Source organism: Alosa alosa, chromosome 2 (assembly GCF_017589495.1).
Source record: "Alosa alosa isolate M-15738 ecotype Scorff River chromosome 2, AALO_Geno_1.1, whole genome shotgun sequence".
Taxonomy (NCBI): Eukaryota; Metazoa; Chordata; class Actinopteri; order Clupeiformes; family Clupeidae; genus Alosa; species Alosa alosa.
The window spans coordinates 6,596,724-6,622,845 of NC_063190.1; the positions used below are offsets into that span (position 1 = coordinate 6,596,724).

At 43.1% G+C, this 26,122-nt stretch overlaps 1 protein-coding gene across 3 annotated transcripts; it reads right to left on the reverse strand.

Moving 5' to 3' along the window:
- Positions 1-25,856, reverse strand: usp2b (ubiquitin specific peptidase 2b). Of its 3 annotated transcripts, none has more exons than XM_048237566.1 (13): positions 25,644-25,856; positions 24,359-24,737; positions 4,046-4,096; positions 3,769-3,892; positions 3,537-3,648; positions 3,285-3,395; positions 3,122-3,186; positions 2,907-3,010; positions 2,702-2,782; positions 2,505-2,583; positions 2,088-2,198; positions 1,692-1,812; positions 1-1,272 (listed from the first exon to the last, which is right to left on the reverse strand). In XM_048237566.1, the coding sequence occupies exons 2-13, from the start codon at positions 24,662-24,664 to the stop codon at positions 1,188-1,190; spliced, it is 1,350 nt and encodes a 449-aa protein (XP_048093523.1). In that variant the 5' UTR covers positions 24,665-24,737; positions 25,644-25,856; the 3' UTR covers positions 1-1,187. The 3 variants fall into 3 exon arrangements, with proteins under 3 accessions (XP_048093523.1, XP_048093522.1, XP_048093524.1); XM_048237565.1 differs by having other exon boundaries at positions 24,359-24,892; positions 25,644-25,850; XM_048237567.1 differs by lacking the exons at positions 24,359-24,737; positions 25,644-25,856 and adding an exon at positions 9,017-9,631.
- Positions 25,857-26,122: the final 266 nt, after the last annotated feature.

Consider the following 26,122-nt stretch of genomic DNA (forward strand, 5'->3'; position numbering starts at 1 on the left):
TGAATGGTTGGAACAGATAAATTTAATTTTATTTACACACACCAGTGACTTCTCAAAAAAAGTCGAGAGGATTCAGTTGCACTTTCCGACACCATCATGAACGACATCACACAGCCATGAAACATTTTATTTCAGCCTACAAAATACTTCACTTATGATACCACATAACTATTCCTGTCTCCATGGTTACTTCATAATGAGGAAAGGAACCAAACATGGTTGCAGAGGCACTCACCAGGCAATTAGAAACTAGTATGGGTTCCTATGGGAACCCAAGAGCTTTGTCATTGTGGTCTTCAAGGACTATACGACCTGCAGATGTTTGTTCAAACCATGGACCACAACCACACCGAGAAGTACATAGGTTTGCTGGCTTAAAAAAAGACATCTTATGGTTATCTCTGAACTAGTGCAATTTTTTTGTTAGATATCTGACCAACCTGCACCATGGCTTACCACCAGGGGGCGATACAACACAATCTATTGTGCCACAGCGAGGGTTTAAAGAAAGTGCTACAACAAGCAGCATTAAATAATTAGATAAATTAGAAGAGGAAGAGCTGAGTTGTTCGCATAGACACAGTCATCTCTGAACTGGACATCAATGTGGCCAAGCTGTTTTTTAGCTCTCTAGCACAGTGCAAAGAGATAGTTAACAACATTGTCCATAAACACGCATACAGGCCCACACACACACACACACATAGTTAACAACATTGTCCATAAACACTCATACACACACACACACACATTTGTTGACCTGCTCGTTCAGCTCGTAGAGCTGTGGCCAAGACCAGTTGCCCTCGTGTCCCAGGTGAAACAAATGGGTTTGTCCCCGCCACCCTCTGTACCAGAGTCACTAGGAGTGTAAGAGAGGGGAGAGACGTGGCCCTGTCAAGTAGTTCCACCTATGGGCATTAGCTTCAGTGAAGTCCCCAGCCACAGCACAGTCTTTATGCCCCTAAGACACTGTTGCTTGGCTGTGTTTTGGAGTCCTAGAGCATGAGCTCTCTTGTGAGTCCCGTGTTCCACCATAATGCCAAACTGTAGCTGGAGTCCACAGTTTCAGTCTATAGCTTGGGCCTAGGCTGTGCTAGGTGGAGATGATGGCTCCAATGCTAGCTGGTCGCCCTGGAGGGGGTCAGTCATTCAGTTCCGAGCTGCAGGGCCCAGCCTAGTGGGCCTGATCACATGCGCGATGAGGTTGCGAGTTCGTAGAAGAGCACGTAGGCGTCACTGCTGCGCACCTGACTGGAAGACATGGGGTTCACCCTACAAAGAGACAGAAGGATGGTAAGAGACAGGAAGTCAATTGTTTTATTTCAGTCTTAACAGTGAGTGAATGCTGTGAGTGTTTTTAACTACCAGGATAATCTAATTTCTTAAAACACAGACTGTTTAAACTCTAAAATGGCCAGCTGTGGTCTGACCCTGTGTTCTCCTAATTCAGACTTTGTATTACCTCTACAAATGCTGTTAATGGCCAGCTCTGCTCTGACCTAGTATTGAGTAAGTGGCGCAGTAGATGCAAAACTTGAGTCATTATATGAGTACCATTAAATCAGACTTTGTATTACCTTTTACCTTCTATGAGTACCACTAAATCAGACTTTGTATTACCTCTACAAATGCTGTTAATGGCCAGCTCTGCTCTGACCTAGTATTGAGTAAGTGGTGCAGTAGATACAAACCTTGAGTCATTATATGAGTACCATTCCCCAAGGGCTGGGTTACGGCAGTATGCTGTGTAATGCCCACCCAGGGTTGTGCCTATGTGATTAGATACTGCATACAGATTGTAGATAGCTGTTGCTATAAACATGGGGAGAGAAAAATACATAAGGAAAAGGTTTATTCAAATATTCTTTTAATATTTTGCTAACGTATTTTCCATCTGTGGTGTTAAGGGGAATGCATTGACAAGTATGACACAAACTCTTTACAGTAATATAAACTCAACAGCTGTCTTTGTCATCAACTGTGACAAAGCATGGTAATTGTAGAGGACACTTCATAGTCTTGGACATGGCGGGTCCTTCATTTATTCCATCATTTTGTTAGCTGATGATCCATCCTACGGTACTCACCGCTGTTCTCGGATGCAAAATCCCTGAGGTCCAGCTCTTTGAGAGGGAAGTTGACAAATGTGGAAAGCTTGCTAGTCTTCACACGTCCAGGCTCAGAGAAGCGTTTCAAGTCTGAGTTAGAGGTAGAGTTAAGGACCAACCATTTCAACAGTTCAGTAATGAGTACATTATTATTCCATTACATACATTGCATATAAGTATATTTTGGGGCTTTCTGACTTTATTCAGATAGGACAGTGAAGAGTGTCAGAGTATAAGAGTGTGGAAATGACCGCAAGTCGGATTTGGACCCCCTCTCCCCGTGGGCACTGGGCCCCAAATGGCGTTCAGATGCTGCTTATTCAGCAGCACCCCCATTATCATCACTTTATAGAGCTTAAAGGTCACAAGTGTAGCCATGGCAAAAAGAAAGGATACGAAGCACAAGGATTTTGGGGAATTTCTGGATGGTGAATTTCTTTGTGCATTTTCTTCTGGATTTGCATCTCTGGCAGATCTGTGAAGGAGCAGAGAAAAAGGCGTCATAAAAAAGCTCTTATGGATGCACTAAATTACACTATACTGAAATGCACAGAAATCCACACGTACAAACACACAACTACACACACACTCACCGGTTTCTCATCTCCATCAAGCACATCCTCTTTGGTGAAAAGTTTGATGCAGTCCGTCAAAGTCACCTCACCAGAGCTTTTCTGTTCAGGACACAAAAAGTCACTTTAGGTGCTTTGCTTTCAAAGTCGTATTGCATTTTTATTCCAAATATAATGACATATCCTTATCAAATTTTTGACTTATATTAATATGTCTTGTACAAACCTTGGGGATAGGGAGTGATAGATCCCAGAATGGATCGAACACTGTGGAGCAGAAGCCACATTCATTGCAAGTCAATGAGCTCTTCAGCTGTCCAACAAACAGATCTGTCCAGGACACAGAACACACCCGAGAGTCACACAGATGCCATATTTACATGAAGCTCCCAAAGCCAGCATACATCAACACACAGTCATGTAATGAGGAGGGTGACTCACCAACTACTTTGCTGTCCTCCCTCTCCAGATACTTGTTCCACATGCGTTCCCCTTTCTCCTCATCTCTGTTAAATGGGAGGAAGTACACATACAGGTTAAGGGGACTCAGAGAACACAGGTAGTGTAGGTTGAGGGGAGGTGGAATAGAGGTGGTGGTACTTACGAGAGGTGGTCAAAGTCCTCCACCGGGATCCGCGGCCGGCCAACTACTCGGTTCACCTCGTTGTGAAGGCCATCGAGCAGAAAGCGCAAAAATTCCTGAGCATCCTGCTGACTGTGGGGAGAGGAAATAAAAGACAGAACAGAAAGATGAGAACAGACCACTACAGTCTCTCTCTGTTGCTGTATGACACACAATATCACAGCCATCTTACACAAACTGTGGCCCTACAAAAAAGGTGAGATCCTCGCTTACTTGTATCCTACGAAGCGAGGAGCGTACTTCTGGATCTGCGTTTTGAAGTCGGACGGGCTAATCGCCTCATTGCCGGCCGACGTCCAGAGGGTCTGAGTCAGTTTGGCGAACTCTAATGAGGCAAAAAAGCAGTAAAGAGTGAACACCTCGCCGCACACACAGCTCATTAGCAAACTGCAGAGCGGGCAAAGCTAGGTTTGCTGACAAGAATGTGTCCATGAGCTTCCCATACCGTCCATGAGAGCAACCTTGGCCCGGCAGCTTTTGTTGAGGTCTGTGAGGTGGCAGTTTCGGAGGCAGTAGTCTCGCAGGTCGTGGGTGTTGCTCAGACACTGCAGGATGGAGTTCATGAAGCACTGAGGGAGAGAGAGACAGCGGGACAACAATGTTATAACATCCACACACACAAGCTAAATAAGGTGAATATAAGTAATGCGTAATGCTGCAAAACACACTGGTGTTTATTTTGCATGTCATGTTTCTGTTTTGAAACCGAGTGGAGTGCTTACTGTGTTGCCAAGATTCCTCAAGCCAACCAGACCCTGAGCATTCTTGGAGTTCTGTTAGGAGAAGAAAAACACAAGACTTTAGTCATACTGAGGTTCAGTGTATCTCACACTAAGATTTCTCTCAATTCTTCTCAGTAGGCATGAAGATCAGAGCAGAGCAAAGACTCTGGAGGTTGTCTTTCACATATTATATATGTCGGACAAGCACACCAGTGTTTTAATATTGCAAATCAGACTAGGAAAAAGATACGGAATGGATCTGGAATTGAAGATATGAGTAGAAACAACTGTGAGAATTCAGTCCTCCAACATCAGTGGTAAGGAGCGCATATTGTTTGACAGGCCTCTGTGGTATGTGGAACACTTTGAGTGTGTGTGAGATGCTCCCTGTGGCTCTGAGCCATGTGACTGCACACTGGAGATACTTTCATGCCTGCAGGGAGATGCCATGTCTGTCACACTGTCACACACACACATGCACACACACACACACACACACACACACACACACACACACACACACACACACACACACACAGGCAAATACCCAGAAATGCCTGCACATGTGATGCACACATCCTCATAAAACTGCACAGTCCATTCTACAGTTCACGTAATGCTGCTAAACCTGTAGAAGCAGTGTGCGCTTGTCATAGTTGCATACGATTGGCTGAGCTTGCAGCTCCTTACATGTGATGTAACAGTGGTGAGGGCTGCAATGTACAGTATGCTATAACAATGATGTAACAGCATGTAGATTTCATACACCGGTATACACACAGGACCAACAGGGAAGTTAAGTAGCCCTATTATATTCTCTGCATGAGGTTATTTCAAACGTCCTTCATTCTGGTGACCTTTGGTAGTGACATGTGGTAGTTACATTCCAAATGCAATGGAGTATACCTGTGGCTGAGTTGGTAATAAAATTGCACCTATTGTTACATGCGACTTTGGCTTAAGTGGAAGGCAGGAGAGATCACAAGATGGTGAAAGCATGTCAATCATATAACATGCTGCGTATTGCACAGTCACACCGGTCAATAAGAGACCAAGAACTGGCTGTTCTTCACAGGATCTGGATGCGTCCAGATCCGCTAATAGCAACAGGCCCGTGGAGACGGCGCTGGGCTGGGTGGGAGCTGAGTGAAAATGTAACACCTCGAGAATGCCAAATAGAGGGCTGCAACGCCTCAGTGCCTCCGCTGACGACAGTGCCTCTGAGAGGGTACGCTCACAGGATGTCAAGATGGCATGGACTCTCCAGGAATCTTTAGACTCTTTTCCCGCTCACACACATACACACACACACACACACACACACAGACTTCATACGTAACGCAAAAGGAGAGCTAAATGTGTAACTGCTTGTAACTACCGGTGATGTAGGAGATTATAATAGGGACGAATGTTGTGGATGCATTTCAAAACATCTCATTTAGTCTCTGAGAAACTCAAAGAGGAACAGCCCAATGGAGATCCGCAGGTGCCACGCTGCTGATATCTCACTGACGTGAGGTTGTTTTTGAAAGATCAAAAATCTTCCCAAGGCCTTGTACAGCTGCCCAGATAGGCTACTGGTGTGGACATTCACAAGCTACTGCTGCACAACTGACTTTCACACCCTGACCAGAGCGGGGACACCTGACCAAAACAGTCGGGTGACTGGAGAGAGAGAGAGTGTGTAGAGAGAGAGAATGAGGCAGCTGTTGCCATTACTGGCTGCCTCTTCAGTGCCAACCCCCTGAGAGCAGGGTGCTAATTGGCTGGCACTGCTTTAAAGAGACCCGAGACAGAACATGGTGTTCTAATAATCATTACTCCACAATGGGATAATGGCCAAGGACTACCTTATCTACTACCGGTCAAACATAAACACAAACTCGCACACACGGACACGTGGTCTTCTTGACTAGATACATCAGTAACAGGTGTCAGTAGTATATATTAATACTTTTTCATAAAAAAATGAATTCATAAATTATTTCCAACATCTAACTATGCTTTGAAATTGCTATGTGATAAATGCCTGAAACCAAAAAGCCACTTTAGCCATTGCAAGCATTTAATCTCTTATCTGGTGCTGACTGAGTAAACATTTTTAAGGATTGAAAAGTGACTTTAACTCTTAAATCAGCCTTTATTTATCATCCGTGGGTCTTTATCTGCCCTGGGGTCAGCATGAGCATACAAGTTTGGGTGAGCAGGTGGCTTATTAAGGGCAAGGGTGTCCGCTGCAGCACATGCCATCAACATTCCGCACAACCTGCATGTTATCCACGGTACACTGATAAAGCACATTCTCAGAGACTTGCTTATCGGTGTGTTCCTTGCGCTCTTATGCAATCCTGTGCCCTAATTGTTTCAGCAACAGGGCTCCAAAGTGTTTAGTGATTATACTACAAACACTTGGAAATGTATCTATCGCCACCTCAAGTGGAAACCAAATCACAGCGGTCAGCTCTTTAAGTTATGTGAATTAAACATGTAAATAAAGCATCACTAGATTGAGTTTTCCACTTAATACACTGCACGTGTGAAGTGGACATTTCGTTTTTACTACTCTTTAAATGGAAGCCATAAAAGGTGTCTAAGCGTAATCTCGCCTAATGTTGACATTTTAAGATGAATCCACAAAGACAGCTCCTAGTTGAATACTCACTCTCCCCATGCTTGAACAAAGAACTGAACTGAAAAAGGCAATCAGACTAGGTTAATGAAGTAAGGGTAAGGATTGTGTTAGGCCGTTCCAGCGACGCCAAAGCCATTGAGCCGCATGTTACGTAACGGAATGGAGCACTACACGGGTTTGCCGAAAGCTTTTTCAATTTTACCCATGGCAGTATCCTTATCAGGAAGGATCTGTGCATCTGGACCGTCATTTGCATGGACTAAAACAGGTGTAAACGCATCCTGTAATGACATTGTCAGCCTTTTCTGCATGCAAAGTAATCCGTTCATTGCCAACCAGCCCTCCACAAGGCAGTGTTGTGGTACTCGAGTCCGAGTCATTAGCTAAATTTAGAGACTCGTGACTTGACTTGTACTTGAGCACTGAATGACTCGAACTTGGACTCGGACTCGTGCATTCGCACTCACGATGACTCGTCTAGGACTCAACTTTTTTTGTAATATATCATAAGGCTATAATTGTAGTTATATTGTAGTTAAGATTACACTCAAACTAGGCTAAACATCACACACAGCTGCTGGATAGCTGATCATCATGACTTGGTGAACAGTGTTTTTCCTGACTGACGCTAGAAGCGAGGTTCCATTCATTCATTTTTTATTTGGGGCGTGCCCTGCCGTGCTTCTGTCTGTTAATTTGCAGCAGGCTATTATCGGATCGAAAGAAAAATAAACTAAAAGTTTTCCCAATCAAGATATAGCATACTTCTTAATTTTGGTGTCATGAAATATAGAAGCATAACATTAAATTGCCTAGTAGTGTCCATGTAGCGTGTCAATGTAGGCCTACGTGTCAGCGCAAGTGAAACTGACAAACTGAACCTCTCGTGGGTAGGCCAGAAACAACTAGGCTATATTTAAAACCACGAATGAAGTGGATTACTGTTCTACTGTTCAAACGAGCGATTTGATAGCCTAATCCACTGCACGAAAAAAAAGGAAATAGCAACTTGTTCTATTTCTAACACATGAATATCGTAGCAAATAGTAGCCTATGGCGATGGCAGCTTAAAAAACATTTATTTCACTCATCTCGCTGAAATAACCGTAGAATATGGCCTGTTGCACAAAGAAATTAATTAGGCAGATGATCTGCATCTCCGTTGACCGAAAGCTAGTTTTCATCTCTATTGTTGGCGTGAAATATGTCTCCATAGTGTCAGTGAAGTGATAACATTATGCAGTTGCAGGTAGCCAGTGTTCACATCACCGGAGTCAGAAAAAAGCTACCAAGACGGGCCCTGCTCTGTTTCTGTCCCTCCCAAACTGCGCTAAAATTGTGTAGTCTATTAACAGCCAGAATAAAAAAAAATGTCCAGGGAGGCCCTTTTATGATCCACACTACTTACAAAATAGACCTACTCCAACGTCCATCTTGTGAAGTATGAACTTCTACAACACTGCCTACAGAGTACAATTGTCAGCAGTAGTAACAGCATAATGTGACTTAATGGTCTGTGTGATTGGGATTTGGATTGCTCATTTATTATGAGTAGGCGAGGCTATAGTATGGCTATGGTATGGTATTCTCTCCGATATAATAAATACAACACATTGGGTTTGGCAAGAAATGTGGCAATACTACTTTCACACAATTGAAGGCACCCCTGCATGGAGACAGAAGATTGTCCGTTTTGCTTTTAAGGATTTCATCTGCAATGGGAAAAAATGGAACGACATGTAGGCTATGCTTACTTTAGTGCTGGACTTGGACTCGACTTGATCAATAGGGACTAGACTCGGACTCGACGTGGATCAATAGTGACTCGACTCGGACTTGACTCGGATTTGTAGTGGACTCGACTCGGACTTGACTTGGAATTTTTTTTTAATGACTTGGACTTGACTCGGACTTGAACACTGGGGACTCGAACCTGGACTCGGACTCGAGGCATAGTGACTTGACTACAACACTGCCACAAGGACGCTGTAGCGTAGCCTAGGATACATCAGTCCTAGTCCTCAGAGAGAAACCGTTCTTTGGCGTGCAACGTCAGGCTTACAATATTCACTACAACAGAATAATAAAGTAATTTCGAGCCATACCCTGAATGTTTTGAGAGAAGGCACCTACACGTTTCTCACATTAAACAATTACACAAGTTGGAATAGCCTCTGCGATGTAGTAGGCTACAGGGGTTCATTATATGTAACGCCTCTGTTGCACGTAGAACCCTCTCGTTACATTTGTTTTGCTCGGGAAACAATGAGCGAAAGGCTTTTCCAATGTAGGGGATCTTAAACCCAGGGGGGATCTTAAACCCAGCTGACAACACTCACCTTGGCTTGGTTAATGAGGAGTCCGACGAATGTAGACACCAGCATCGACCTGGAAATCTGCGGACTCTTCCTACGCAGGTCCTGTTTGTGGAAAGGGAAAGCGGCCGTCGGAGGCTCCTCCGGGACGGTGACAGTGTACGACTGTCGCATACTAGGCATGATGACGATGTTTTTGTCGCTTAGATCGAAAACTAATGAAGTCTTGATTTTTGGTTGCCGCACACTGGAGCTGGTCTTGAGTCAGCAGTATATTCCCGGAGTAGCCTATTCTCTTGTACGAGGCAAAAATGTAAGTCTGTGCCGGTGCTGTGGGGGATCTGTTCCACCTCTCTTCGGAGAATACCTTCTTCGCAGTAGCCTTATTCTTGATGACAGACTGTCCAGTAATAGCAGGTGAGCCTGAAGAGGCAGACTAAAGCAGATAAGTCTGGTATCTGGAGAATCGTCCACTGATGATGCAGATACAGAAGTAGGCAGCAGCTTGAGAATATAACTGTTTTGATTAAATAATCCAGATATGAAGATACAGTGTTTCAAGAAAGTATACAGTGGGGTTCATTCGCCCTATGGACGTCACCGGCAGTCCTCACTTATCATGTGTCGGTGTAGCAATGATCACAAGTCGGAATTCATTTCGGTTTTACTACAGCGCGCACACGCCCCCTCCGCACAGAAAAGACGTCACAGCGTGCCTCATGCTCGTCCAGACGTCAGACACCAAAGGACGAGACCTTCTCACATTCACCTCGAAGGAGTGGGGAGCATTCAGGGGGGTAATAGCTAGACGTAGCCTACACACGAAACACCTTGAAGTGATACATACATATTCATCAGAGTATACCAAGCCTTCGTCATATTATTCGCCTTACAAACCAGACTAGGCTACGTTAAAAAAAAAAGGCCTTAGAGAAAATGTCTCATGTTTTATGAGATAAACTGCATCTATTTTACTTTCTTAACCTTTCTGAACCCTACTGCTGTAGTCATGTGCCTTGAGTATTAACTGAATTGTGACTGGGGGAAAAGACTCAAATACCTGCTTGGTGTGTATTCAGCTACAGCCACAAAACAGCCTCTACAGTATGTGCAGAATGATAAGCAGCATGCTGTAGGGGAGAGGCCCACAAAGCAGGCAGGCGTACAAACGAACTCATTAATTACCCTACAGGACATGAGTGTGGACTGATCATTACATCTGTCCACCAGGAGCTCAGTTCTGGTTCAGTGAGTCATAGGATAAAAACAAAGGATTTGAACATCAAAATAATGTGAATCAAGAGTTGACTTTAGGCCAACAGGAGAATGATGCTGACGTAAAGACGTGGGGTAATGGAATTATCTATTTGCTGAACCGTGTAATTCATAATTATGTGTAATTGGAATTCATTAAAATGTTGTCCTTCCACAATATAAATATGGCAGAGTGGTCCCGCTGACTCCACAATGTCACCATAAGACATTTTCATAAGGGTCAAAAAACAGTGATTTCAGAGTATCTCCTCTGAAAATGTCATATGCTTGCAGTTACTGTTCATTAAATTGTGGTTCACATAGACTGAAAACTCAATGAAATACCGTATGCAGCACTCAAACTGTGTCATAAATATTTGTAAAATATGCTTGGAGGCAACAGCTGGCGGAATCCACATCATGTCTCTAATAAGGCATTAAAAAATAACATCTACCCATTTATGTTGCAGTCATCCCATTTATTTGGAAAAGTAATGTAGAGGTCCACCAATTTAATGCAATTTGACAGCGGCTATGACATCTCATTACAACTGTAGCTCCAAAAAATTACCACTTGAAATGATACCAACATCTCCACTGGCATTGCGCCCTCATCATCACAGGATATAATGGCATTCCGACATGTTATGCTCAAAGAAAATGTAAACATAATGTCTATAGTAAATATATTCTGGCACTTTCCTCAACTTACCACTGAACAGACTGAATGCTGTTGACCAAACACAACAGAGATACCAGTACCTCTATTACAAGCAAAGTAAAAGCATGCCCCTCTTGCAGTCATCAAAACAGCCCACTGCCCTACCCCAGAGCCTATTCCTTTGGTCTTACAATAAGTGTTACAAAAGTCTCTCTTTTCACAAGCCATTACGTAACCAGCATCAAAAACGACACTGAGCTTGACCATTCTGCACAAATAATTGCATTCATCTTATGAAACGCTCCTCTGAAGCATTGTTATGCAAGTCCTGTTTGAAGTGATGTTTAAAGACTGCTTGAGTTGCGTGTCATACATCTTCTGCAGTGGGTGTGTGAAATGACACCATTTGCTAGTTTGGAGGTATGACAACAATAGGTGACTCCACTGGGTCATATGACTTCCATTTCCAGCACACCATCAAATGCATCACAAATAACTCTCGCATTCTCTCTCTTTCTTTCTCTCTCTCTGTCTCTCTCTCTCTCTTTCTCTCTCTCTCTCTCACACACACACACACACACACACAGCCCTGGAAAGAGAATTTCTCACACCCGGCAGCAGCTCTACAAGTATTGATGCATGTTTGTCCATTTATGCTTGTGAGTCACAGATGCCAGCTAATCCCCTGCTGTTATTGAGCCACTTGTTTGCAGCCCAAGAGGGGGAAACATTCAACAGAGCTGGGCTGAGAGGGGGTTCTGAGGGGGGTCCTGGTGCAGCGACCACTCTGGATCTCTGCCAGTGTCCTCGGCTCACATGACACTGTGGCCAACTAGAGAGAAAAATGTGGATGGAAATACACACACACACACACACACACACTCACACACACTCACACACACACACACACACACACACACACACTACACACAAAGTATACCTTTTTTACCCATTCACTGTAGATTTACTCTAAGTCTATTACACAAGACCTCGACTAACAAAGGCCGCGCTCAATGTGAGTGAAACATGTTTACATAAGTGAGCTAATTAGAATGCAGAGCCAGCGGTGTTGCACAAAGGACCTCCACAATGGCAGTCCAACTTCATGGTCACTGGTCATTAATCTGCGAATACAGGCAGCATACAAGCGCATGTGCCCAGTGCACAAACTTCTCGAGTTGTGGGCGAGGCGTCTTTGCTTTGCTATGGCGCATACTCCCCTTAACGATTAACTCCACTTGAGAAAAGAATGACAGTTATGGTGGGTTCACCTGAGGAACTGCTCAGTCAGCACCTGGATGGCAGAGCTGAGGGAAGGTACAGACCTTGCCAGTCAACGCATGTCCTAAGGCAAAGTCACTGGCTCGTAGCACTAATGTGAACAAGAAAACAGCAGCATTGACATTACAGTTAAACATTTTAAACAAACCTATGATACTCTTCCTGAATAGATCCAGAGTGGAAAATACAAACATACACATAGACACAAAGGACAAACAGAGAGAGGGAGTGTGTGTGTGTGAGAGAGAGACAAAGATAGAGAGAACAAGTGTCTTGCTTGCGAGAGGGTGTTTGCAGGCGGAGCTCGTTCTATTCTCAGCCTCGGGGAGCAGACAGAGTGATGTCACCGGGACCACTGCAGTGAGTCAGTCTGGACCGGGCCCCTTGGAAAACAGCTCTGGATTGCAGGAGCCCGGGCCTCTCTCTCAAAGTCAAATGGACAGGCCGAGTGCTGACCTGAGTGATGGGCCGCTGCTACAAGTGCCCTCTAAAACGGCCATCCGGTTCACAGCATAGCAGCCTTGTAAGTACATTGCACTCGGCCAAAATCAGAGTGATAGTGATATAGCTATGAGGGTGAACAGGTTGTACCGCTGCAAGGGACAGTATGTGACTGGAGTGTCAATGACGCATTGACAGATCAGATTGGGTCCCTGCAAATGACACTGCGTCATGCAGCCATATTGGGCCTTCTTTTGGGAGAGATTGAGGACATTATTCAGTATTTAAATCCACTGAATGTCTTCCTTGTGTCGGGCTTGATAGCTGAGGGGTTAACTGTAGAAGTGTCCTTATCTCGATCTAAGATTTGTTGCATGAATCCTGACTAAAGTTAGAATGTAATTTTACGTAGACTCTATGTACACAGAGACTGATAATCCAACTTTGGTTAAGTTGTATCAATCTTCAAAGACTTCTCTTCAACATGAAAGAAAAAAATGGTTAGTTTATATTATGTACTGTTTGTGAAAGAATGTAAGGCTTAACCTCTACCAAGACCCATTGTGTCAACAACAGTCCTGGTGATAACCCCTTGCCTTATTCCTGCAGTTAAGCTTTACCTCTAGTGTGCAGCTGCTTGTGAGGAGATAAAGGCAGACATTAAGAACTAACTTTCCACGCAAGTAAGGAATCACCCACGAGATATGAGAGGTATGCTGAGGTGCTTCTTGGAGAGGGTCTGTCTCCGAGCAATTCTGTCACCTGACACGCGAACCGGCTATCTCACAGGTGATCTGTCTGCTCTTCAAGATTGTCTCAGGTCTTGTGGGCGGAGTAGGAAGGACAAAGAGGACGAACGACATAAACTCTGGTCAGGGCCACTTAGAGACGGAACTGCGCTGCCTTCACCTTCACCCTTTATCTAAGGCATTCTTACCGCAAACACAACTGCAATTTGAGAACTATCTGACCTTAAATTCCACACTTGGTTAGTGAGTAGATTTTAGTCACATGGAACATCAAGCCTTATTCTTTAAGGATTGTAATGAAGAACCTCAAGTCACATTCTTAAAGGACTGTATTACTGTAATATATTATTTCTGATAATCTATCACAGTAAGTCTTCATAGGAATGTAGCTGATGATGTCACAAGCTGTATCAGAACCACAGGAGAAAGTACAGTAGAACAGTCTGTCAGCTGGAGTTCAGTGAACTATAACAAAACTGTATCTAAATAGACTAAAATAGATACATTAAATAAAGATAACCTTTCATCAATAGTTTTTGGGAAAATTGAAGTGAAGTTGAAGTGCAATTGAAGTGCTTCTCTATAATCTTTGGTTAAAAGGCTAATCTTACAGTGCTTTATCGAAATTAAATCTTACAGTGCTTTATCGAAATTAAATAATTTAATTAAATAATGGGTATAGAATTATGTTTTTGTGATAATGATTACATTTCCCTCGGGATGAATAGACTATTTATCTATCTATCTATCTATCTATCTATCTATCTAGAGAGTAATCAATTCAATCACCTAACATCACTTGTCTTTGAGAATATCGTTTCTAATACACTAAATCACCAGAGATAGTCGTAGAACAAAAAAAAACCCCGCATAAACCACTGTGCTAAAATATGCCCAAATGTCCCCCTCACCGCCTCAGAATACTGAACAGTTAATCTGAGCAACAGAAACACATGCAAGAACAAATGCACACACTACACCTGTATAACAGGGAAGGTGAGTGCAGGCAGGGGTGGGGTGGGCATTCTTTAATGGCGCTTGGATTTTGATAGGAAATCCTGGGGTACTTTGGCCTCGATTCCTCTGGTAAAAGTCCAACGCTGGCTTACATAATATTAAATGTTTCAACTGTCGGGCTTGCAAGAGCAGCTGTTTGAAGACATGTGCTTAGCAAATGAGTAACGAGGAGAGGAGTAATCTGCTGAGCTGTAAAGAGAGGGCCTATGAGGCAGGTCTGGGCATGAAAGAAAGGAATGAGGGAGGGAGAGGATGAATGGAGAGAGAAAAAAGAGAGGGAGGGTGAGAGTGTGAATGGCAAAAAATAAAAATAAAAAACTAAAAGGCCCCTGACGTTAAAGCTCCACAGACTAACATACTGTAAGGTGAGGTGACTGGGTATGCACCCACCTGACCTGGCGTGTGTCCACAACAAACACGGAGGGAACAAACTCACATGGCCAGAGGCAGGCTGCATGCGGGTGCGAGACTTCATCAGTGCTCGGACACGGCTCTGCGCACCTGGCACACCGCACAAAGAGCCGCAACTACTCAAGTGTCAAAGTACACAGATTCTTAAGCATTAAACCTGGTGAGGACACAGAGTACTATTTGCTGATGTCTTTATTTGAGTCTGTCCACTCTGCTGTCTTCAAAACAATTGGACACTAAGTGACCCGCCATGACCCATGTTTTTCTAATTTTAGAAATTTGTATAAAATATTATAAGAAGACTTCCTCTCAAAGTGAATCCTATGATGCCATGCACTTAAGATACCTCGGGGCCAAAAAAGTTCAGTGAAGCAGCTCTGCACAGCAGCTTCACATGCAACAAGGGAAGTGAGTCTAGTTGCAATGCAAAACAATTTATTTAACAATATTTTCAGAGTCGATTAATCTGTCAATTATTTTCAAGACTGGTGAAAGCGTCCATCAGTGTTTCCCAAAGCCCAAGATTATGTCCTCAAATGCCTTGTTTTGTGCCAAAAATATTTAGTTTACCGTCATAGAGGAGTACGTAAAGCTGAAAACATTCAAGTTTAAGAAGCTGCAATCAGAAAATGTTGAACTATTTTCTGTAAAAAAATTACACAAATTTATTAACAGGGTTGGGTAGTAACTGATTACAAGTAATCTGGATTATGTAATCAGATTACAAAAAACAAGTACCGGTAACTATAATCAGACCAGAAAAATGTTGTCCAAGATTACTTGATTGCATTTAGTTTATGTGTTTCAATACACACTAGCCTGAAGATTCCAGACCCAAATCTGAAAGATTAAGGGTCTGGCCACGAATAATGTAATGGCCCAACTGTTTAGCTCGCCTCTGGCCTGTCTACAGTATATCAGATACACAGATGTGATTGGTTCCCCGCGATGCAAGGGGCAAAAGTTACGTGCATCATTACTCGTTGCCAGAGTCTCTCAAATGCTTCTGCGAGAACTCTGGATTCCCAGGGTAAATACATATAGGGGTGGGCAAAGATACATCAGGATGTAGCCTATTTTAGGCTATTACATTTAGGCTATTAAAACTCGAATAAGGCTACATATGGAATATCACACACCAGGAGTTCTAAAACGGTTCAAAGGTTCTAAACAGGCAAACTTAGATAGATAGATAGATAGATAGATAGATAGATAGATAGATAAATACTTAATTGATCCCCAAGGGGAAATTCAAGGTCTCAGTAGCATACAGACATCAGAAAAAGTCATATAAGTATAGAAATATAAAAAAAACTCCACTGCACAATAGAGACAGTAGAAGATAAAACAAATACAAAATACTAAATACTAAATATACAAAAAAAAAAAAATGAAATATCCACATAGTGTGCTTAAGGATGATCAAGCATGAAGCGCTTGCCTCAGGGCAAGGGACTGAGCCTGTAGTTCCGTATGCATGGTAAGGTGCTCTATGAGAGTAAGTGTCATAGTGATGGTGCAAATAAGTAAGTCCAACAGTGCAACAGTGCAAGAATAAAGTCTAGAGACCAGCATAAAATAAAAATAGACATATAAGAGAATAATGTAGACAAGTAATATAAAAACTATATCAGTGCAAGAATAGGTTGAAGTAATAGGGTTACAGCCATTAGTCAAGTATTAAATAAAAAGTATTAAGTACGGCCACAATCCAGGCTGAGGGAGGGAGGGAGGGGATATGCATATGTGCTAATATAGCATGTAAACAGTGTAGCAGTAAAACAGTAGGCTAGTGGACAGTACATACACAAACATGGAGAAGGTGGAGAGGCAGACAGACTATGCAGAGAAGTCAAATTGGCCAAAATGAGGACACCCCCAATGTTTGCTCATAGGCTTATTCCAGTTGAGTAACTGTAGCTAGCTGGTACATATCTGTGCAGTATGTATGTTGTGTACACTTCCTTCCCAACGCCTTGAGAGTTGTGCTAGTAAGAGAGCCAGCAGACCGGGCTTTTAGCTCGATTGTTAGCACGCTTCACTCCCGAATCCATGGTGCTGCTGTTTGTGGGTTCGAGTCCGGGCGAGTGCAGGGCTGAGCCATGCAAATCAGCACAAGGCATTGGTGTCATGACCCAGACCAGTATGAACTCGCACCCACACCAGTATGAACTCGCACTTTGTGTTGAAAAGGGGAAAGTAGCAGAAATAGCATTACCACAACACAAATCTTTGGGCCATTCGCTCAACCCAGCACAACCTTGCAGCGAGTGCAGCGTATGCCGCTTGCTATCTGTGAGCCCCTTATGTGCGACCGCTGAGAATATGTTGGGTTACACTTTACTTGACAGTATCGACATAAGAGTGACATGACACTGTCATGAACGTGTCATAAACAAGTCATAAACGTTTATGACATAACGCTTTTGTCATTAATTGTCATTCGGTTTTTGCCATAACAAGTTAGGGTTAGGATTAGGGTTAGGTATAGGGTTAGGGCAGTGCTCGAATTACGTGGGAGCCAGAGGGAGCCGAGCTCCCATAGAGTGAGGACTGGCCCCCATGAAAGCAACAAAGTAAAAAATCCGAGGGGGTCTCTCATATCTGAAGGTGTCTGCCATTTGTGGCCTTTTAATTTAATCTTAAGCAACGCTCATTATGCATCCCTGTGCGGTCTCTTACCATTAAAGACGTTAAATTAAAAGGCTACTACGGGACGTAGACCTGAGCCTACCCTACGCTCATGAACGCAGTATGATTGCACTTTACCACCACACCACTAGGCTACAGTGTGTGAGCTAAGCGCATCCGATCGATTTTACAGCACTCGTAAGTCCGAAGAAATCGCCTTGCTTCGATGCGAGAGTTTTGTCTAAGCGTTCATTGGGCTACATGGTTTGACAAGTGCTGAAAAAGTCCTGTTTGCTGTTGAACTTGTGCTTCGCCTCTTTATTGTTGATTGACAAAGCCATAGCCTACATAATGCAGCATCCTTTAATGATTGTGTGAACTGATCTGTAGCTATCCTCTGCCATTCAGAGCTCCGGAAAGTTCCCAGATATTTTGAAACACCTGTCAGCAATCTCCGATGGCGGAATATTGAGTGAATAGGCTACCCGACAACATCTCAGTACAAATTCCAATATTGTTCGTCTATTTATTTCCACAGTTCAACCTCAACACACGAGACGACTGAACACCCAGGTGTTGTTATCACTACGTGTAGCCTACATTATAAGACTAATAATTTGGCTGTGCAATGACTTTGTTAATTACTGCCAGTACATATTCCCTGTGTATAAAAAGACTACATGCATTATTGTGTTTGACATCTGAGACGGTGGTCTGGTTGAAATGATTTACGTTTTATTTTATTGTGAAATTGAGAATGACACTCAGACTAAATCGTCTATTTCTTTGTATTGCGAAATTGCAATTAAATATGAACTATTACAGTCAATAATGTGTTGAAATGAATTAAAAGGAATACATTTCTGAAGAAAAAAAATCTCTGTTGTGTGCGTGTGTCAAGTTATACTCTAGACCTACCATGCGCAAAAGAGCCACTTGGGCCTAGGCTATTTAATTGTATAGCCTTAAGCTATGTGCGAGGTGTGCCAACTTTTTTTTTATGAGATAGAGAGACCCCCTTAAAGACAAAAAAATAATTCGAGCACTGGGTTAGGGTTAGGGTTGGGATTAGGGTTAGGGTTAGGTATGGCAGCGCTGCCTGGAGGCCCATTAGCTAATGCTTTCATTGTGGCTAGCTACTTTAGCTTCATTATTTTTACTGTTGGATGTAATGTTAAGATGGAAAGACAATACTGGACATTTAAATGAAGGATCAATATTTGCTTTTTTATTTTACTTAATTTTAAAATAATTAGTGGACTATATAAATGCAGATAGATCGACAGATAATATCAAACACAGCGATTCATCAGTCGGGCTCTAGTCATAAGCCTGCTCAAACTACACAATTTGGACAGACTTGATTCAAAAGTTTGTCGGATCCAACTGATTCTGGGCAAAATCAGGTCAACATCACAATGTCTGCTTGGCATAAGTCAGCACCAGTTAGCTTCCATGCACCATTCTGCGCTTTTATGACATCCTGACATAGATGTCTCAGATAGGCCATCTTGCACCCCCAACACACACTCTCAAACACACAGAGTCAAGGGCCTTTTCAAAACAGTTTTTTTCTCATTTCTCCTAAAAAAAGACAAAAAGGGTCATGCTCCTACCCGGGAGAATAACATTGCATAATGCAATAGAAGGCATTCTGGACGAGCATTGGCATTTTCAGACATGCTATTCTCCGTACATATCAGTGTAGTATCAAAATTATCTTGATTGAGTGTCTTTTTTATTCAATGTATTTAATTTTTTTTTTTTTTTTTTGAAGTAATCCAACAGTAATCCAAAAGTATTCATATTACGTTACATTATTTTTGTAATCCAATGGATTACGCTACTGAGTACAAACATTGGTGTGTAGTCTGTACTCAGTAATGGATTACATTTCAAAGTAATCTGACCCAACACTGCTTATTAACAATTATCAAAAATAGTTGGTGATTAATTTAATAGATAGAAAATGAATGAATTGATTGATTAATTTTTGCAGACCACGATGTGAGTATACCTTGTAAAGATTTGCTAAACTGTTATGTAAATACAATTTGTATTGACCTTTAATATGTGTTACACACAGAAACACACACACACACAAACACACACACACACACACAGAGAGAGAGAGAGAGAGAGAGAGAGAGAGAGAGAGAGAGAGAGCACTGAGTTTAAGTAAGGTCACACACTGATAGGCTTTGTTGGGTAAAAATATAAAACAACCATTCACTTGTTCTGCTCTCCACCTAGGTTGCCCTGGGCATGGGCCTGTGGTAAAACCACACAGTGGATAATTCAGTTGCATAAAGATTGGAGGGCAGAGTAAGTAAAAAAAAAAAAGTCCACTAGAGAGAGAGTGAAGTTTTAGACTCCCTCCACTTACTCATGTGAATCAGTCATCATGTCATCAGAACTGTTCCTGCAGGGCCCAACTGTCTGGTGCCGAGACCAGTTCACCAGACTTGATGCAGTGCAAAGACAGAGTGTGCCCCTGTGTGTGTGTGTGTGTGTGTGTGTCGTATTTGTATGTGATTTCATATTCAGGAGGGAGTCTGGGGTTTTACAGTGACAGCTGGAGTCGGGATTACAGAAGAACCGGATAGAGGGCCTGTGTGTGAGTGTGTGTGTATATGCGTGTGTGTGTGTGTGTGTGTGTGTGTGTGTGGGGGGTGTGGGTGTGTGAGAGTGTGTGTGTGTGTGTGTGTCTTTGAGTGTGTGTGCACATGCATGTGTGCGTGTGCGTGTATGTAGTGTGTGTATGTAGTGTGTGTATGTGTGTGTGACCTGAGCTGGCCCGGCACTTATTTTGGCCTTGTCACATTACCAAAAACACACACAAACAGGAAACACAGTCATCCATGCAGGAACAGACAAAAAGTCTCGTTCTGTGTAAAAAGGCCAAATGTTTCTGCTACTGTGTATCTCCTCACCATTCATGGAATTATAGCAGATCCAGAGCCAAACGTGTATTTGGTGTATTCTACATCAAGCTTTATCAAAATCATTCTACTATAAGACACACACACACACACACACACACACACACCACACATTTTCCGTTTCTCAATGTTTCACTCTACAATTGAGGCAGAAGCTTCATACAGGACTTTTTAATTCCTGTGTGCTCCACACAGCCCTGGATAAAAATCCCTGGCTTAATCTAGGATACATACTTGAAGAATCTATTCTTAATCAGCAATAATGATCTAAAATAGCACAATAAAGGGTTTTGTTTTAGGAGAACATGCTGGTTGCCAGTTATGACCCTACTTAAACAGCAGAGAATGCTTCCTTTTAGAGGCATTTCTAACACCACAAACTGAAGCTTGCATCACTCAAACAATCTGAGGAATTTGGGTCTACACCTTTCCAAAGCCTTGCATCACAGATCACACCATTTCCGTCAAGACTCAGCTAATCTGTCAGACTCTGCTTTGCACATGAATTAATCCCAAATCTCCATTTGTGACATGTGAAAATGAGGAGCATTTCCAAACGATTGTGGATTTGGAACTAGCTCTGACACAGATTTTCAGAGGCCATTGTCGCAATGTCTTCACTTTCTTCCCCTATAAGGAATGGCAAGCTATAAGAGGCGGCAGCGATGTCAGCTGACATCTTTACCTCTGTCAAATTTGACAGACAAGGTCCTCTGACAAGGACCTGCGGCCCCCCCCCGCACCAGGTTGCGGACTTTTGGGAGCGGGGCTTTCTCTGTTAACGCTCCCACACTCTGGAACAGTCTACCACTCCATGTCCGCTCTGCCCCGTCCCTGCCCATGTCCAAAAAGCACCTCAAAACATTTCTTTTCACCAAGTCCTTTGACCCCTAACCCCCCCCCCCCTCATTGTTAAGCGACCTTGGGTACCATGAAAGGCCCTATATAAGTCCAAGTTATTATTATTATTATTATGTTATGGCTAATCTGTAGTGACATACTGTATTTGTTCAGTCACTGTAAATTAACTGAAACCTTAGTGATATACAAATAGTTTCTTTCTTCCAGTAGAGCACTGTGTCACAACAAAAAGTAATTGAGAAACGTCACTAAGAACACATTTGGGTGGAACATTATCTCAAAATATAGCATCAAATGCAACCAGCGTCCAAGTATGGAACAGGCATTCTAATAACAAGATCCTGCTTTCATTTTTCCGCCCACTAAGAAAATTGGCTGCAATGTTCACCATTTTAGCTGGCCAAAGGACACACACTCCTTCTAGGGTCCTTGAATAAGCAATTTACTCATCCAAAAGTCAGCCCTGGAGCTCAGAGGGTTGGACTGCATGGTATGCACTAGAGATGGACTGGGATGATAGCAGAGAGTTCCTTATCGTCACAAGACCTGCAGCCTCCTGAGGGGAGCGGACTGCCTGTGGTCTTATCTGGTCCTGCCAGGGCTATCAGCAACATCTCCCGCCGCCTCATGACACACAGCGACTTTCAGCCGCAGGATGGAATGCTGTCACTACGGTTGAGCATGTGCTTCTGACTGCCATGCCATGGTTGTGGTGAAGCTGCCGGTTTGGAATTCCGGAGACCTAGGTCTGAGGCTAGTTTGGCATGCCACATGGACATAATAATGCTAAAACGTAGTCTAGGTAGTTCTCAGTTGTCCCTGTTTCCATATGTAACCATGTAGTAGTCCACATGTACATGTATGAATGTGTGTGTGTGTGTGTGTGTGTGTGTGTGTGTGTGTGTGTGTGTGTGTGTGTGTGTGTGCCTGTGTGTCTGAGCATGTGTGTGTGACTGCCTAATTTGCCCTACGTGATTCAGCTCATGGGTGCCCTGGTCATCTGCATCCCCTCTCATCCACAAGGACGTCTCTGGAAGCCATCCATTCACTCCACATCAAACGGCTACGCGCCAAATTAACCTACACCAATGGCGCTCTGCTGTCACTGCTAACACTTAGGTCTCGAGCAGACCAATTGTCCTTGACATCTGTATCTGACAAAATAGTACAGTGTGTGCTAATGATCTTATCGCCTCCTTAAACAACCCTCTGGAGTCTTTATAACTCTACTGTCCTTCAAATGACTCAAAGGTCACTACAGTTTTTTACTGCGCTACTGCAGTCTCCTACATTTACGTCACTCAGAGGTCCCTGTGTTTCTTCCAAGGACTCAAATAGGGTTCAAAGGGCAGCATTGCACTTTATTGTGTAAATTTTACAACCCCTATGGGTCTACTGAAAAAAGGAGGAATGAAACCTTCTACGAGTTTTAATTGGGTTAACACCACCTTGGTCACAGTTTAGAGCTGGCTCCACGTAAAACCTTGCGGTCCTTACCCCTATCAGCGGCAACCAAATGTTTGCCTGTCATCATAAACCAATAATACACCAAATGCTCTCAGCATCTGACTCATCCTCGAGCTGTCATCTCGCGCAGTGTTTGGGTGCCATGGGAGACAGCAGCCTCTCTGGACTGAATTGTTTGGGAATCTCCTGATGTGAAAGTGGTGCTCTGGAATGGCGTAGGCAGAAAGGGAAAGGGGACTGACTATATAGCTGGTGTGTTTGCTTTTGAGGGTGAGGACTATTTGTATGCTACGTAAACCTATTAGACGGAGAATGGATATTTGTTTAGTCTAAGTGAGTGTTTGGGTGTGAGTTTGTTGCTCAGGTGTCAAGACCAGGCAGACTGTTTTCTTCCTGTTGGAGCTGAAATGTATCAATGGGCCAGTGGACAAACTCACACACTGCATGGTTCCACGCCTTAACCAGAGATACAGTTACACAATAATCTCAGGAGAAAAAAGTAAATAACTGCATTTCTGAGTTAAGCTTCTGCTGTCAGCCTAGAAACTAAATACACTGACACCCTTTCCAGAGAATTCACATCATGAGTCATCTGCTGTAACTGATGAAACATGATATAGAAGTGCCAACAACACCACACACATTTAGATCAGTGTTATTATCTCATTATTGACTAATAATACACATTAATATAGACACACTAATATTCTACATTTCTTCTTGTAGCCTTACACCTCAATGTTAGCTATACATTTCAGGAATTTCACTAACATGTCCCCATATTGTTATGTGAGGTGAGGTTACATAAACCAAAACAGAGAATTTGCACTGTAAACATGAGTCACATTGGGAGTGTTGACAGGTGAACATTAAAAAACTTTCTTCAAAACAACCACTCCCAAGGATAGAGGGTGAGGTTGCATATAAGTGAAAGAAAGAAAGAAAGAAAGAAAGAAAGAAAGAAAGAAAATGTGTTCTGAAAGGGTAAGAGGCTCCATTAAATCAATAGACTGAACTTGCAAAGGTAAGGAGGAATTTCAAGCAACAGTGGAGAAAGCCATCAATCTGCAGGTCCAATATTTCAGCACTAGGCTGAATTGAGGAGATGGATATAAATCAGCCTCTGAAAGTAACCATAGCGACTACAGAACACTGTAAACCTGACTCACAATAAAACATGCCCAGACAGAGTCTCCAACTTGGTCAAAGATCAGCCAGCAGTGTGTTGAGAAAGATTTAATTACAATTTCTAACCAAATTCTTTCTTGTGTCCAGTTCATGACATCCATTTTGGTTTTAAAACCCTTAACTCAATTAGATTTGTTTCAAGTCTGTCATTTTGAAGAACCAAATACTGGAGAAATGGGAATAAGCAAACACATAGCCAGGAGTAGAATCAAGCCCATCCTGTGCTGCATGTGTTATGCAAAACACTGCTTCCCCCTAGTGGCGGTAACAATTCTTGCACCATCTGATGTCTCATCACACACGTACACTGCAAACTACATACAACCATGATTCCCTGACTTTCAGATTTCCCCAAAAATACAATCCAAAATGTATAAAACAGATGTAGCATTTTGCATTTCAATTAAAACTAGGTGACAACATTCATAAACTCTTAATAAAAAAGGTGTATGTGATAATGTACCTCTGAGTTCCTGAGGAGAATTCTGCTGTTCCTCTCTGCCCCGTCTCGTCCTACTCTGTGCTGCCTGGGAGGTGGTGATGGGGTGTCGTTGATGTCCAGCAGCACCAGCTCCTGGGCGAGATCTGAGTAGCTAACTGACCGGCGGCGCAAAGACAGGGGCGATGCCGGTGGGTGCACAGGCCGGGACGTGGAGCGTCCCCTCACCACGTTTGGCTGGAGGCCCTGACCTCTGACCTGGGCCCTGCTGGAGACATCGCAGTGGCGAACCCTGAAGTCCAGCTGAGGGTCAGGCCGGCCCTTCTCCATCTCCCGAGGGTAGTGATGTGCTCGGGCCTGACAGGGGCTGGCCCCGAGGTATCGAGACGTGGGAGCGCCATACCTGCTGGAGGAGAGGACCTGAGTGCGGTTGTAGCTCAGGGTTTGGTCAAAAGGCCCGTACTGAGTGAGGAGTGATGAGCCTGATGAATATTTAGGTGAAGACACAGGAGACATGCTGCCTTGAGTCTCTGGGTGCAAACAGTCAAGGGGCCAAGACTGTGAAGTAACAGTGAGAAAGTGTCATTATTATGAAAAAATCAATAACCTGTAGGTGTATTGTAGAACTGCATACAGTAGACTATTCACGTGCACATTAACACTCAAAGGAAGCGCAAACATGTGTCTGACAAACGTGAGGGCTACTGTATGTCTCACATTACACCAAACAGTATCAATTCTGAGAGGAAGTGGAGCAAGGTCACTCTAGACACTCTGCAAGTGGATAATGGAAATTTCATTAGAGAAACGGAGAGAGGAAGAGAGAGAAAGAAAGAGCAAGAGAGCAAATGGAATCTCGTGATGTCAGACAATCTCAGGCTCTGCATATTTCCCATATCATTCAAGGAAACACCCACAGTACCCTATGCAGTATATCTAAAACGTGACTAAACTCTGCAGCAACTCTCCAAGAGAATGATAGGCTACTATCATTGACGTAAATTGTTTCATTAACGCAAATTTATAAACGCATCAGGGGCCGACAAATTATAGCCTACACCTGTCTTGGGGCAAAATTACACATTTGTATTGTAGACTTCTTAAGATTTATCATTTTGCAATATTTATCTAATGTGAGACCTTCAAGCCTGGTACATTTCCCCAACCGAGAACAAGCTTTAAATCCGTGTGTGGCTAATAATACGTATAGTAGCTACTAAGTCTGTTATGTCATTTTGTTTCTGTGCCTGGGGCTCACTATTTCTAAACCTTAAAGGAGTAGCCTAGGCTAGAGCGAAGAGGTTCTCACCTGCACAGTTCCAGTTCATGTTTTTCGAGTAGTTTGTCAGAAAGCCAGTCCAAATTACACTTATTTCTAAAGCGCCGTGTAAACACAGTTTCACTATATATAAGTTTGAGTTTAAATTGAGGTAGAGAAGGTTCTATCCCACGATAGCTGGAATGTTTGAGGATTTTCCCCCCTGCAAGTCGGATGCAAGGAACCGCCTCCCAAGCGGTCGCCTTAGCGACGTGAAACACACACGTATCAGCGCGATTACACGTAAGCACGCACACGCACGCACACACGCACACACACACTATAGGCCTATTTAACTATAATCAACGCACACGTGCGCATGCTCTTCTATTGATTAGACATCTATGGAACAGATTTTCGTTTCACTGAAACACTTCTCGGAATCATAAGAATATCTTAGGCTATTCATTGTGTTACGGTTCCATTTCAATGGAATGGTTATAGGCTCCAGTAGCTTACGAACTTTTTTA